The sequence below is a fragment of the Neovison vison genome, chromosome 10 (assembly GCF_020171115.1).
Source record: "Neovison vison isolate M4711 chromosome 10, ASM_NN_V1, whole genome shotgun sequence".
Classification (NCBI taxonomy): domain Eukaryota; kingdom Metazoa; phylum Chordata; class Mammalia; order Carnivora; family Mustelidae; genus Neogale; species Neogale vison.
This window is the reverse complement of record NC_058100.1, coordinates 65,498,404-65,512,729: the sequence shown is the minus strand read 5'-3', so window position 1 is coordinate 65,512,729 and position 14,326 is coordinate 65,498,404. Positions and strand designations below refer to the sequence as shown.

The 14,326-nt window shown below is 40.0% G+C and overlaps 1 protein-coding gene across 2 annotated transcripts in view; it reads left to right on the top strand.

Annotated features, from left to right (window-relative positions):
• LOC122918730 (membrane cofactor protein-like) overlaps positions 1-14,326 on the top strand; it is a 28,254-nt gene continuing 13,928 nt past the window's right edge. Inside the window, exons 1-5 of one of the 2 annotated variants that reach the window (XM_044267503.1) lie at positions 1-189; positions 7,116-7,295; positions 7,704-7,803; positions 12,440-12,525; positions 13,407-13,604. In XM_044267503.1, coding sequence (XP_044123438.1) covers positions 72-189; positions 7,116-7,295; positions 7,704-7,803; positions 12,440-12,525; positions 13,407-13,604 — 682 coding nt within the window. In that variant the 5' untranslated portion in view covers positions 1-71. The remainder of the gene's footprint in view (positions 190-7,115; positions 7,296-7,703; positions 7,804-12,439; positions 12,526-13,406; positions 13,605-14,326) is intronic. The other variant, XM_044267504.1, reaches the window with a different exon arrangement.

The following is a 14,326-nucleotide window of genomic DNA, read 5'->3' as shown; positions in this document are numbered from 1 at the left end:
TTGCGTCCGCTCCCTGAACCTGGGAGCAGTCCGCTTGGCGGACTCTCAGGTTCCCGCGGGTCTCCGGGAAGATGACGGTGTCCTGCGCGCCGTATGTCGCCTGTTGCTTTCACCCCGAAAAGCGCTTTTCTTGGCGCCTGGTCGGGGTCCTTCTGGTGGCCCCAGTGCTCCTGCTCTCTCTGAACTCCGGTAAGAGTCTGGAGAGGCTGTGCCCTCTGGCGGTGAGCAGACAAGTTAGCCCGCTGTGAGAACCCCAGTGCCAGGCACACAGTGGCGGTGGAGAAATAGTTGCTAAAATTGATCAGGAGTGGCAGAGCAAACATACTACTCGCGAGTACGTTATAACCCAAAAGGAGTGCTTTGGGGGAAAGGAGCTTGACCCTCTGTTAGCATTTACCAATCACTAGGGGCCCCTGGTGCGCCAAACTCCGCCTCAGTGGGGCTTCTGTACTTACTACTCCCTCAGACTTGGAACATTCTCCCCTGGCTCCTTCTTATCTCTCAAGCTCAGTGGAGGTGTCAGCCCCTCAGGAGGCCCCTCTCTGACTACCCTATCTCCGACAGACGCACATGCTCCAGCTCAAATCCCCCCTGACTGGGAGTCACCCCTGCAAACGTGTTTTCCGCTCTCCCCACGAGAATGCAGAGAGCTTCTCGGTCTTGTCACACTTGCGGTTCCAGATTTGCAATTTTTTGCCCAGTGTCAACGCTCTTGTATAAGTATTGAGTACCAGAAAGTGAATTATAATAATTATATAGATATAAATAAATAATATAAATTAAATAATATAACGAAGCTGGGGCTTAGAGTGCCGGCAACAATTCCTCCCGCTTCCAGGAGGAAGGTTCTTTAAACACCTGTCCTCAGGATGGCCTTTCTACGGTGCCTGGTGCCTAAGCTAAGCCAGGGGAAGCTGACCATCACAGAAGCTCTGTCTTCCCTGTTCTGTAGAGTCTGCAGAGCTCACCATACTCTAATCTTGCTTGTTCCTGATCATGAAAAAGTTCATTTCTGTGGGGGAAGTAGCGTGGGAAGGGACCAGAGGCAATAAAAAGAAAACAAAAAAATGTTGTAAAAAAGGATCGAGTTTAGGTGAGCCTTGGAGCTCACGTTGGATGTTGTTTGGAAGAGAGAAAATAAAATGACTGGGGTGCAACGTGGAAGGTAACAAAACTTAAAAATGCAGAAAAGGAAACACAAGACCAAGTGGAAAGTTCAAAGGTAAAATCAGGATAGGTATGAAATTAGAGAAAGTACAAATGAGCCTCCTTATGTCGGGCAGGGAAAATACGGGACTAGAATACACATTCAGTTCTGAAGCAGCTCACAGGCCGGGAAGCAGGTTTGTAAGCAGGCAGTGTTGTGCCTGGAGGCTTCCCATCTCAGAGGTAGTCAGTTGCCAGCTGCATGAGGTGGTAGAAGCCAACATTCGTCCAATTCAGAACCAGTCTCATTCTTCTAGAAGGGGTCTGCGTTTTGGACAGAACCCACCACCTCCTGCTGAGTGGGGTCTCTTTTAGGTCTTTTCTTTCTCTCTGGTGGGTGAAGCCAGGATAGATCCATTAAGTGTTTCCAGGGTAGTTTCTTACTCTACAGGTTATAATGCAATGGAGCATGACCGTATCTGGTCAGTTGCTAGGTCACCAAGAATACTGGGAGTTAGGCAACAGAGGAAATCTCTGGCCAGGTCTTTCTGGCCAAAGCTTAAAGATGATGCTTTTCAGTATTAGATGCATCTCAGTATGTTCTTTCAGCGAGGTGTTCTGTTGGACACCAGTGGTCCTTTGAATGCCAGATGGTTTTGCCCAGCTCCTCTGAGGGACATGCTGTGCTTGGTGTTATGGCCGCATGGGTGAATGGAATCGGCCAGGGGAACTACTGAACACAGAAACCCGTGATAGTGACTGAGTGATCCATGCGGAGGACATTCCAAGAGGAGGCCACTGGGCGCTGCCTCCCGAGGGAAGCAGATGGTGCTTGCTAGAGGAGTAGCTGAGTGGATTCAGTATAAGGAGACAGGAGTTGAGTGGGGGTTGCAGCTGAGCAGGAAGGAAGGATGTTCAGAGGGGAGCAGTGTGATCAGAGGCTTAGAGCTGTGACGTAGCTGGGGACTCCCAAGGACCACGGAGCGGCCCGGTGTGGCAGCTCGAGGGCAAGGGAGGCAAGGGAAAGGCCAAGGCCTAGAACACAGAGCCAGTCACTGTGAAAAGCAACAGGATAGTTTGGAATGAACAATCCCTATCATTAAAATTCAGGCATGATGTTATCTGTCCCTTCAGGGCACTTGAGCCCTTATGTTTGACTTAGCACACAGCAAATCTAAACCAGGGTTCCTTTAATTTCTCCAGACTCGGTAGAAGACCATTTCTTGAGGATGGCATTGCAGGGCGTTGGTGTAAGCGTGGGAGGGTTTTAGGTGAGTGTGGTGAGAAGCAGTGTCCGTAGTGGAAGCAGGCTGCCTGGCTGCTGGAGATGTTGGCCTGGGCAAGTGACTTAACCTACTGTGCCTTAGCTGGCCCATCTTAGAGAGGAGGCAATAGTGCCCAACCGTAGGATGAGTATGAAGACAAGTTAAATTGTACTTAAAATAGTAGTATAGGTCATTTCCCTGAGCACCTCTCCTTCTGATTGTTTTTGATGGGCAAAGCAAATAAAGGACTGCATGTATTATCTGATTGAAATCCAGGTAAAAATCTAGAGCTTTTGACTAAAGAATCCTAAGGGGAGAGGGGAATGATAATGAAGGCAGTATAAAAAAATTCAACTACGAGTAGGGCTTGCAACCTAATCTTGGCGTTCTGAGGCAGGTTACTATGTGCATTTTGCGAAGAGGAGTAAAAATAATTGAGGAACATCTGACATTGCCATCTCCCTCAAGTTCCTGTTAACCGTGATAATGATCATTGACTGTCCTTGGAAAACTGTAGTCTAATGAATGTACAGAATGGAGCTAGGGAGTTGATAAAGTTAAACCATATATCAGGACCCACGAAATGGAGAGAGACCCAGTGACTTGGTTCACATCACAGATTTAACTCTAAGTCTGCCTGCACTTACGGGAAACAACTGTCAGGGACACCCAGCATACTCCAATCACCATCCTCAAAGCTTAGGGGACTTTCCTGAGGAATTGGGCTGGCTAACCTTATAAAGAAATATCCAGTCTCCCAGCCAATCATGCTCTGTTTCTGAGTTTCTTCTTGGAAAGTTCTATAAATCTCCTTCTTGCTCCAAATCCCTCAGGAATAGGGCTCCAGAACATGAAAGTCACCACATTCCCTCAATCTGTGGATTGTGTTCCCTTGAATAAAGGACATCCAACTCAAAAAAAAAAAAAAAGAAAAAAGAAAAAAAGAAAAGAAAAGAAAAGACAGAGGTAGTGCTGGATGTTTGCTATTTCTAAAATTATTAATACTATCATCGCTATTGTATTAAGATATAAGATGTAGAGTCTTCAGTTACTGTACTTCAGAGAAAATAAAATCCCCAATTATTTGGAGTTCTCCTTTGATCATGCTAAAATGCTCTTTCTAAGAATAGTAATAATGGAGAATGGGGTAAAAATAAAACAAGAAAGCATAAATATTTTGACATGAAAGAAATCAAATACCCGATTAAGGGAAAGAGCTATCATTCAACCAATGAAAAAAAGTTGAAGACGGGCATAAAACAACAAAGAAAAAAATTATGATTTACAGATATCTTTGGAAGAAGTTGGCTGAGCAGAAAAGGATGTGAGCTTTGGTCTAAGAGTGTCTGGAACTGACAGCGGCGCTCATTCAGCTCTGGTGGTTGGTGTTACAGATGCAGTGAGGTGTCCCCCATAGTCCTCAGAGGCAACAGTCTGGTAGGGAGCAGAGACAATAACGAGTCCCGCTGTGGGGTTGTCTGTGGACGAAGTAAATGTGGATCGCAAGGAGACTCACCCCTGTTGTTTTTTAAAGATTTTATTTATTTGTCAGAGGGAGAGGGAGCACAAGCAGGGGGAGCGGCAGGCAGAGGGAGAAGCAGGCTTCCTGCAGAGGAGGGAGCAGGATGCGGTACTCCAACTGAGGATCTTGGGATTATGACCTGAGCTTAAGGCAGAAGTTTAACTGGCTGAGCCACCTGGGTTTTCCTTATCCCAGTTTTTTGCTGACACATGTCAAGAGCCACAAGAAGCGGCCTGTCAGCTGAAACTGAAGGATGAGTGGGTGAGAGGGTGGGAGGCACGTGGGGTCTCTGCTCAAAGCTGAAGTTAATTGAGGCAGGGAGGTCCGGAGTGCGGACATAATTGAGGTCATTTAATGGACACTGCCAGGAATTGAATAGGGCTTGGGAATAGGATGCACGAGTGAGCAGAGTCCCAGTAATGACGGGCTTTACAAGACTGCCGGCCATGATAGGGAGCCCTAGACATTGTCATGAGGGCATTGGGAAGTCATTGAAAGATATCACTTGGAAGAGCTTTGGTCAGTGTGTCCTATCAGCATGACTCTGGCAGCAGTGTGAAACATGAAATGAATGAAGGGTGGCGAGGTGGCTAAGGGGGCCTGTTCAGAAACACTGGTAGCACTCTAGAGAAGAAATGGCAGTGGTTTGAACTGGAGGGAAAGGTGGAATTAGAGAGACAGAACAGGCATTTGAGTTGTGAAAACTCTTGTTTGCTGGGCATGTGTGAAAACTGTCTATCTTGTTTGTTGGGCAAGAGGTCACACTCTGGCTTCCTAATGTTATCTGAGAGAGCATGACACTTTCCAGGTGGAACCAAACTCAAGTCCATCTGCCTGATGCAAAGCAAAACCAATCACGGAGACATTAGATATGCAGAAAGGAAAGTTTATTTGAGAAGCAACCAAAGGAGGCAGGAGAGCAAGCCTGAAACCCTCCCCCCCTCTGAAGGGAGAGAGGACAGTGTTTCTGTAATCGTAAGTGTTGAGATTATATACATATTTATGAAAAGAGCAGGAAATTTAACAACTTATTCAAGAGGAAAGATGAAACTTTGTACATTGAGTATTCTGCATGCATACATCCTGTGTTCCTTTTGGGGTGGATACTCAGCATCAGAAACGGGCAGAATTTAGGCTCTGACCTCACGAAGTTATCTCAGGACAAGGAGAAGGGGCTCCAGGCCTGCGCTGAGAGCCAGTATAACTTGGATTGGATCTTAGACTCCTTATCTAGGGTAAAGAATGCACAGCCTTCCTTGCTCATAGACTGGAGCCATATCTGTTTGTTGACCTTGATTCCCAGGCTTCTGCAGTAACAGCTCATGAGTTCGTTAGTAGGGTCCGAGAAGACACAATAGCTGATTAGGGAGAAACAGTTCTCTGGGGAAAAAAAAAAAAAAAAAAAAGGTATAAACTTTCTTCTAGTTTCAATCTCTTTAACCCTATGGGGTACATTTTCAGGGAGGCAATTGAGTATAAACAGTCCAGCACCTGGGAGAGAGAGAGGATGGAGACCAGGATTTGGGACATCTCTTCTCAGTGGTGATGAGGTCACGGGAGTGTGCACATCCACAGGGATATGCAGAGTGGAGTGACCAGGATTCCCACAGCAACCCATTAGGAGCGTCACATTATCCAATTGGGCAGAAAGAAGGGAGCCAGAGGACAAGCTGCCAAACTGGGTGGTGTGATTTCCTGGAAATCAGGGAGAGAGCTTTTCAGGCAGGAGAGAGCAAAAAGGGATCAATGGCTGCAGAAGTTATAGACAGAGTAACTAATATTATTGGGGAAGAAATTGTTAAAATAAATTTACCAAAAACGGAGTCAACTAATGACTTTTTTTTTTTTGAAGATTTTATTTATTTGACATTGAAAGACACCGCACGAGAGAGAACACAAGCAGGGGGAGTAGGAGAGGGAGAAGCAGGCTTCCAGACGAGCAGGGGGCCCAACATAGAACTCGATCCCAGGACCCTGGGATCCTGACGTGAGCCAAAGACAGATGCTTAATGACTGAGCCCCCCAGGAGCCCTAACTAGTGACTTTGAAAGTAATTTGACTGATTTTCATAGGCCCAGAAGTGAGTGGGAAATGAGAACTACAATTAACAGGTGTAAACACAAGAGTCTCTCTTTGAGGTAGCAAAGAAAATTTAAAACTCGGTTGGGTGGCCATAGGAAACATAGTGGGTAGGTCAGGTTTCATTGCAATACCAGTTTAGGTCGGAGACCATGATTTTCTGAAGGTAGTGTTTTAGGCAGGGCTGTGGGTTTGTGCTGGACTCAGAGAGTTATTTTAATTTTTGCAAGGCTAGGGAGCATTGTAGGATTTTTGCATGTGTAGAGGCAAACAGTTGGATTGCTCTATAGTACAGCACTTTCAATTTCCTGAAATTCCCCTGGAACATCAGGGAATTTTCTGCATGCAGACTGTGGGATTATATAATGGCATCTATTGTTCAAGTATTGTAATGCCCAAAAAAGCAACATTATTTTCCCATAATGATATTGTCAATGATGTATTTCCATCAGTGATATTTACTGGAATCAATGCAATTTACCTGTCCAAGTCTTTCCTCGAAGTTGCAAGCTATCATCAGACTCCGGAGTTCCGAGATAGTTCTAGCATTTCTGAAGCACCCACTGGATACACAGTGCCATAGAAAAAAGACCTACAATCCCTGACCTCTGGGAAGTTGCTTTCTACGAGGAGACTGAGCCTGAGGTGACGAGTTATCATTAGTTTGTTTCAGACTGTGGGAGAGCCACTGGAGCAGGGTGCTGTGTACTACAGAAGGCTTCTTAGGGGAGAGGCGAGTTTTTAAATGAATTTAGAAAAAAGTGGGAAAAGTTGCATACCTATATATATTTTAAGATCATAAACATTGATTTTGTCTCTTCAATTTATTGTTGCATGAAAATTCAGCTTATTTCCCATCAAATAAAATGCTGATAGCCTGTTACTTAAAGCAAGCAGGGCACATCCTCCACTCCTCCCGCCACCTGAGTAAAAGCATGTAAGTATCATTAAAAACCTGCCAAGGATCTTTCCATTTATTCGGTGTTATCTACACCCTGTCAGGTCACAGTCCTTGGCTGGTGCATGAGATAAATACGTGTATTTTTTAAAATGCATAAAAAAATACCAAAAATTTTTTCATGTTCTGAATCTCTTATCCCCAGATGCCTGTGGTGAGCCACCAAAATATGAAAATATGTTCCTCAAGAGTCCCCTTAAAAAATATTATGAAGCTGGGGAGGATATACGGTATCAGTGTCTCCCAGGATACATAGCTATGAGCTCTGTCGTGACTTACTGTGAGCAAAATCACTCATGGTATCCTATTGAAGAAGCTTGTTACAGTAAGTAAATGACGACAACAACAACAACAACAACAACAAAAAAAATTGTATTTTGCTTTCTCTAGGGATTTTTACAAATTTTGGGGTCCATTTTCCACTACTACTTTTTACATTTCTTTTTTTTTCTTTAATTTTTTTTTCTTTAATTTTTTTCCCACCACAGCAAGATTTTCTCATGTGAAAATTGGTTTCAGGGAGCAGTATTTTTCCAGTATTTAAGAAATTGCCAGGGGATCTTTTTCTTGGCAATTGTTTATCAGGTTTAATGTGAATTTTAAGTTTGTATACCAGTTAGTTACAGAAAATGATATTGCATTAATTGCAGAGAGTAGTACCGAATTTTGACTTTGATTTAAATCTGTTTTGAAATTGGTGTTAAAAAAAACAAATTTTAAAATTTTATTTTAGAGAAAGAATGTACAACTCCAAGACTCGAAAATGGCGAAGTGTATGCCCCAAATTATTCCTTTCAATTTGAAAATTCAGCTTACTTTTATTGTAATGAGGGGTAAGTTGCTCCTTAGAGGAAATGAGGTAAATGTTACTAATTCCATTTTTGTTTTGCTCCTCAAGTATTTCCGTAAATGTTGCACGTTTAGCCAAACAACCCTTGGGTTTTTTAAAGAGACTGAAAAGATACATAATTAATTCAAAGAAATCAATTCTGAAGGAAAGCAAAATTGTCTCATATTTATATACCTATAATAAGTTTATTGTGAGCATCAAAAATGTAGTAGTAATCATGGTGACTTTATCCTTGGCAAAGTGCACCCCATTTAAAATGCCAACTCTCAGATTCGAAGGAGGACTCACAGAAATGTTGTGTTCTTGAAGTCGCCAGCTAGTAGGAATGACTGTTATATAGAAATGCATATTTCTTTGTTCGATTCTGTCAGGTTTTGCTTCATATGTTATGGTGGTATGTCATCAGGTGGCATAAATATTTACAACTGTTAAATCTTCTTACTGTATAAACCCTTTGTTGAGGTATAATGTCCTTTGTCTCTTGTAACCTTTTTTGATTTATAGCCTGTTTGGTCTGATATTAGTATAGTCAACCTTACTGTCTTTTGGTTATTATTTGCTAAAATATCTTTTTTCAGTCCATTTACTTTCAACCTGTTTTGTCCTTGGATCTAAAAGTGAGTCTCTTATAGTAGCATATAGTTAGATTATGTATTTTCATCCATTCTACCAATCTCTGTCTCTCAATTAGAGGGATTTAATCCATTTAAATTTGAAGTAATTACTGATAAGGAGTCAATTATTTCTGTCATTGTGCTATTTGTTTTCTGTATGCCTTACAGCTTTATTCTGGCCCTCATTTCCTGCATTAGTGTCTTTTTTTGTTTATTTGATTTTTTGTTTTGAAATGTTTAAGTTCCTTTCATGTATATTCTATGGCTATTTTCTATATGGTTATCATGGGGGATTATATTTAATATCCTAAAGTTATAACACTCTAATCTGAATTTGTACCAGTTTAATGGCATAACATATAAAAACTCTGATCCTTTAGAACTCCACTCCCACCCCCTTTGATTGTTTATTATACAAAATTACATCTTTCTACATCGTGTGCTCCAAAACATAAACTAATCGTACTTTTAAATTAGTCCTTTAAATTATGTAGAAAACAAGATTTGGAGTTAAAAACCAAAGTTACAGTAACACTGTGTTTTACTTTTCTTTTTTTTTCCCCTTTAATGTATTAGTCTCTTAGGTTATAAAGAAAACAAAAATTGCACTTATACAATAAGATAAGCTGTTAAAATGACCAATATATTTACATTTAATGAGATATTTATTTCTCCATATGACTCAAAGATACTTTCAGCGTTTTTTCATTTCATCTTGCAGGACTCCCTTGAGCATTTCTTACTTCTTGGAGGGGACATCTAGTGGTCACTGAGTCCCTCAGCTTTTGTTATAAAATCTTAGTTTCCTCTTCACTTTTAAAAGGTAGTTTTCCCAGATTGATGTTTATTGGTTGACAGTTTTTTCCTTCTAGCACTTTTTGGAGTATACTGTCCCACTATCTTCTAGCCTTCAAAGCTTCTGCTGATAATATTATTGAGGCTCCCTTGTATAATGACTCACTTCTCTCTTCCTGCCTTTGAGACTCTCTTTTTTTCTTTGTCTTTTGAAAGTTTATTACCTGTCTTAGTTACTCTTTGAGTTCATTTTTCCTGGAGGTTGTTGAGCCACTTGGATGTTTATATTCATGTCTTTCATCACAGTTGGGACATCAACCATGAGATATTCTCTCCTCCCCTTCCTGTCTTTCATATCCTTCTGGGACTCCCATAATGTATATGTTGGTCTATTTAATGGTGTCCCACAAGTCCCTTTGGTTCTGCTCACTTTTCTTCACTCTTTTTTCTTTCTTTTCCTCAGACTCAGTAATTTCTGTTGTTCTAGCTTCATGTTCACTTATTTCTTCTGGTGCTCAAATCTGCTTTCAGTGCCTCTAGTGAATTCTTTGTATCCCAGTTATTTTACTTTTATGCTCCAGAATTTCTTTTAAGGTTTTCTGTCACCTTATTGACATTCCCATTTCATTCATATATCATTTAATTGACTTTCTCCTGTTATTCCTTTGAGAAGTTCTTTGAGCATGTTTAAGATAGTTATTTTGAAGTTATTTTGAAGTCTCTGTCTAGTAGATCTGCCATCAGGTCTTTTTCAGAAACAGTTTCTGTTGATTTATTTTTTTTTTCTTCAATGGGCCAAGCTTTCCTATTTCACTGTGTATCATGTAATTTTGTGTGTGTGTGGAATACTGGACATTTTAATTTTTCCCTTTTGCTAGGGCCAATGTTTTATGTTACTGTTCATATTTTTGTGGTTATGGTATGGTATCTCTGCTGAGGATCAGACTGACCTTTATTTACTGTCAATTTAAAATCAATGTAATTAATGTATAGTCTATTATTAGTTTTAGGGCCAGAATTTAGTGATACATCATTTGCATTTAACACCTAGTGCTACCTACACCAAGTGCCCTCCTTCATGCCCATCATCCAGTAACCCCACCCCTCCACCCACCTCCCCTCCAGCAACCCTCCATTTGTTTTCTGTAGTTAAGAGTATCTTATGGTTTGTCTCCCTCTCTGATTGCATCTTATTTTATTTTTCTTTCCCTTCTCCTATGTTCATCTGTTTTGTTTCTTAAATTCCACTTAAGAATGAAATAATAAAATATTTATCTTTCTCTGACTAACTTATTGCACTTAGCATAATACCCCTCTAGTTCCATCTATGTTGTTACAAATGGCAAGACTTCATTCTTTTTGATGCTGAGTAATATTCCATTATCTCTATCTCTATCTATCTATCTATATCTGTTTCACATCTTCTTTATCCATTCATCTGTCGATGGACATCTGGGCTCATCCTATATTTTATGAGCCTGACATTTAAACTAACAGTCTTTCCAGAGACTTTCCTTGGGCATACACACTCACTTCTTAACTTTCTTCACATATGCAGTTGGTTTTGAATATTCTAGTCTTTAATGTCTAGCTCTCTGGAAAGGGAAAAAAGTGAAAAATGAAGTGGGGAGCAAATAGTCCTGGATGCTTACATCCCCTGGAAGTCACTTCAGATAGTTAGAAAGGGGCTTACAAGAGTTAGGGGTAGGTATGATGACAGTGGCTGTCCACCTCTTTGAATGCTTCACTGTGATTGGAAGCAGAATTCAGTGATAAGAGCACAGGTCCCCAGTATTTGGAGGACAGGGTCTTTTTTGCCCACCCTGGCTCCCCAGAACTGCTTCTAAGCTGCTCCAGGAAGCTTACAGAGCTGTCTGCTATAGGCAGGAGACACTGTGCTAAGGTGATATTGACTGAAATCAATGCAATTTACCTGTCCAAGTCTTTCCGTGGTAGTTGCAAGCCATCATCAGACTCCAGAGTTCCAAAATAGTTCATTAGGCAGATTCTGCCATTGCAGATGTTGTCTGGCTGAGAAGACAGACTGTTAGTGCTTCCTACTCTGTGTTTTCCCAGAATCCTTCCCTAAATAACATAATGTAGAAAAAAAGGCAACTGGATCCTATATAAACCGTTTCACCAACTATTTGTTTTAATTTGATCAAGTAAAAATATTGGAACATCTAGTTAGTAGTTACATAGAGCAAGCCTGCTAGGCAGACAAGTTTAAGGTACAGTCTCTTCTCAAAAAATTTGTAGCCTTGTTGAGTAACACAATGTATAGAGACGTGTCAAAACAAAATAATAAATTAGAAATAGCAAATAAATAGAATTATTCATGCTTATTATGGTAAGAGTCCAGCAGGAGAAGAGAATACCATGAATTTAAATCACAAGAGAATATTTCATTGAGTAATATTCCTGAGCTAGCCCCAGAAAAATATTCTTACCTAAAGAATATTAACAAGAGCTAAAAATTGCCCTAGCACTCAGTATGTACCAGATGCTAACTCATCTAATCCTGGAAACTATCCCATGAAGTATGCACTGTTCCCCTTTTCATAGATGAGGAAGCTGAGGAAGGGGACCATTAAGGGACTTGCCTGAGCTCAGACAGAAAGTGAGTCAAAAAGCTGAGACTCAGAGCCAGATAGGCAAGCTCTAGGGCCTAATCTCTCTACTCAGTTGTTGTTTTCACTGAGAAGAGTGGTGTGAACATAGATGTAGAAATGAATTGTAATGTGATTGCTGGAGATAGCAAAGAGGCCAGACTGACAGGTACAGCAGATTTATTTAGACATCTCTGCTTTTTATCAATGAGGGTTCAAATGTAGAAATTTTACTTATTTATTTATTTAGAATTTTTTATTTATTTGACAGAGAGGGAGCACAAGCAGGGGGAGTGGCAAGCAGAGGGAGAGGGAGAAGCAGGCTCCTTGTTCAGCAGGGAGCCTGATGTGGGGCTCCATCCCAGGGGCCCTGGGATCATGACCCAAGTTGAAGGCAGATGCTTAACCATCTAAGCCACCCAGGTACCCCTAGAAACTCTATTCAATTAATAGCAGATATGGTTAGCACTTTCACTATATGTTATTTGAGAAACTTCTTCCTCAAACTACTGTTGTGTAGAAAAGCAACAGTATTAAAATTTTCATTTTTATGTGTATCTTGTTAACTAATAGAGAAAACAGTAAGTTTTTCTTTTCTCAGTTATTACTTATCTGGAAAACAAGCTATAATTTGTCACCGTCGTGGAGATGATGTGTATTGGGGTGATGAATTTCCAACATGTCATAGTAAGTAAATTTTCATTTTAGAGTTTAGACAAGCAAGCCTCAATCTTGTGGGCCTCATATCCCCTTTATGCTTTTAAATTGACAAAGATCCCAAAGAACTTTTCTTTATGTGGGCTGTGCTTATTGATATTCATTATACTGGAATAAAAAATGAAAAGTTTTAAAAATAATTATTCATTCATGTTTAATAATAGTAAACCCAATACATTAAGATATACAGTATTTTTTATGAAAAATAAATTTTCTGAAACAGATACTGAAAATATCGTGATTGTTTTACATTTTTGCAAATCTCTTTAATATTTGGCTTAAAGAAGGACATCTGGATTCAGTATGTTGTGAAAGCACACAATTTGTAGCCTTGGAAAGTTTCACTGTATGTCCATAAGGATGAAAGGGAAGAAAGACAATATCTTGGCATTATTGTGAATCACTCATTTGAATTAATTCACTCATGTGAATCACTCATTCAGCGTGTGTGTGTGTGTGTGTGTGTGTGTGTATAATTTGCAAATGGATATATTTAAAGAATTTCTCAGCTAGCAGTGAATTTTATTTTTAATCACAAGCATGTCTTCTCATTAAAATTTCAGTACATTTTATGGTGACCAGAACAAAACTTAGCATGGCCTTATAAAGTAATAATAGGTATTTCATATAGGTATTTAAGAAAATGAGTTTTGTGTTTTGAAAGTTTATTTGTGCATGGTTTGAATTTGGGATCATTCATTTTCTCAAAGAAGCCTAAATAGGTACTAGATTCACAGCTAGCTTGTAGAAATTGTTAACGAATTTACTGAAGGTAGTTCGTAGGACTTTATATTGCTTTCTTAACACTTTTCCTTTTGCCTTTTATTTCCTCTTTTTATTTCCTTTTTAAGAGATTTACTGTAATCCGCCTAAAAAAATAAAAAATGGAAAATACAGCAATAGTCACAGAACTCTATTTGAATATAATGAATTAATTACTTTTACTTGTAATCCTTCAAATGGACCAGATGAATTTTCACTTGTTGGAGACAGCCAACTTATTTGTATTGACGATAACAAGTGGAGTAATAGCCCTCCTCAGTGTAAAGGTAGTGATATTTCCATTTATTTCCTTCTTCATTTGTAAATCTTGAACTTGGAATTTTGTAAATAGTTTTATCTGTAAGTAAACAAAATTAGTGTGTATGTGCTTCCTCTTCCTGTTAAATTGACTTCCCTTGTAGATTAATACAGGTTCAAGTGAAATCAGTTCTAGTTACAGAGTTCCCTGCTCCTCATCCCACCTGTTCTCAGCATTCTAGTTCATACATGGTGATCTACTATGTATATGCATGAATTATGAATTTTTTTCTGGAAAGAACCCCAAAATTCAACACCTAATGGGTTAAAAATAAGAAAATATTTTTTTAGATTACAAGATATCTGAGAGTTCTGGCTACAGAATAAATTGTAAAAGACGAGCCCTCTAACCACCAAGATTGAAAAGCTCTGAACAAAACATATTTAAAAAAGCAGTATTAACAATGGAGAGTGATCAAAAACAGAGAGGCACTAGAAGGGATTTGACTCTTAGAAGAAAGGAAGCACTGAATAGCAGCAAAATATTTATTATCTTTTCCCTCTTTTTAAAAGATTTTATTTATTTATTACGGAGAGAGAGAAAGAAAGATCATGGGTGGGATGGGGAGAGGGAGAAGCAGGCTCCCCACTGAGCAGGGAGCCTGATATGGGGCTCCATCTCAGGACCCCAAGATCATGACCTGAGCCCAGGCACCCCCAAATATTTACTCTTTTCAAGTGCATATAGAAC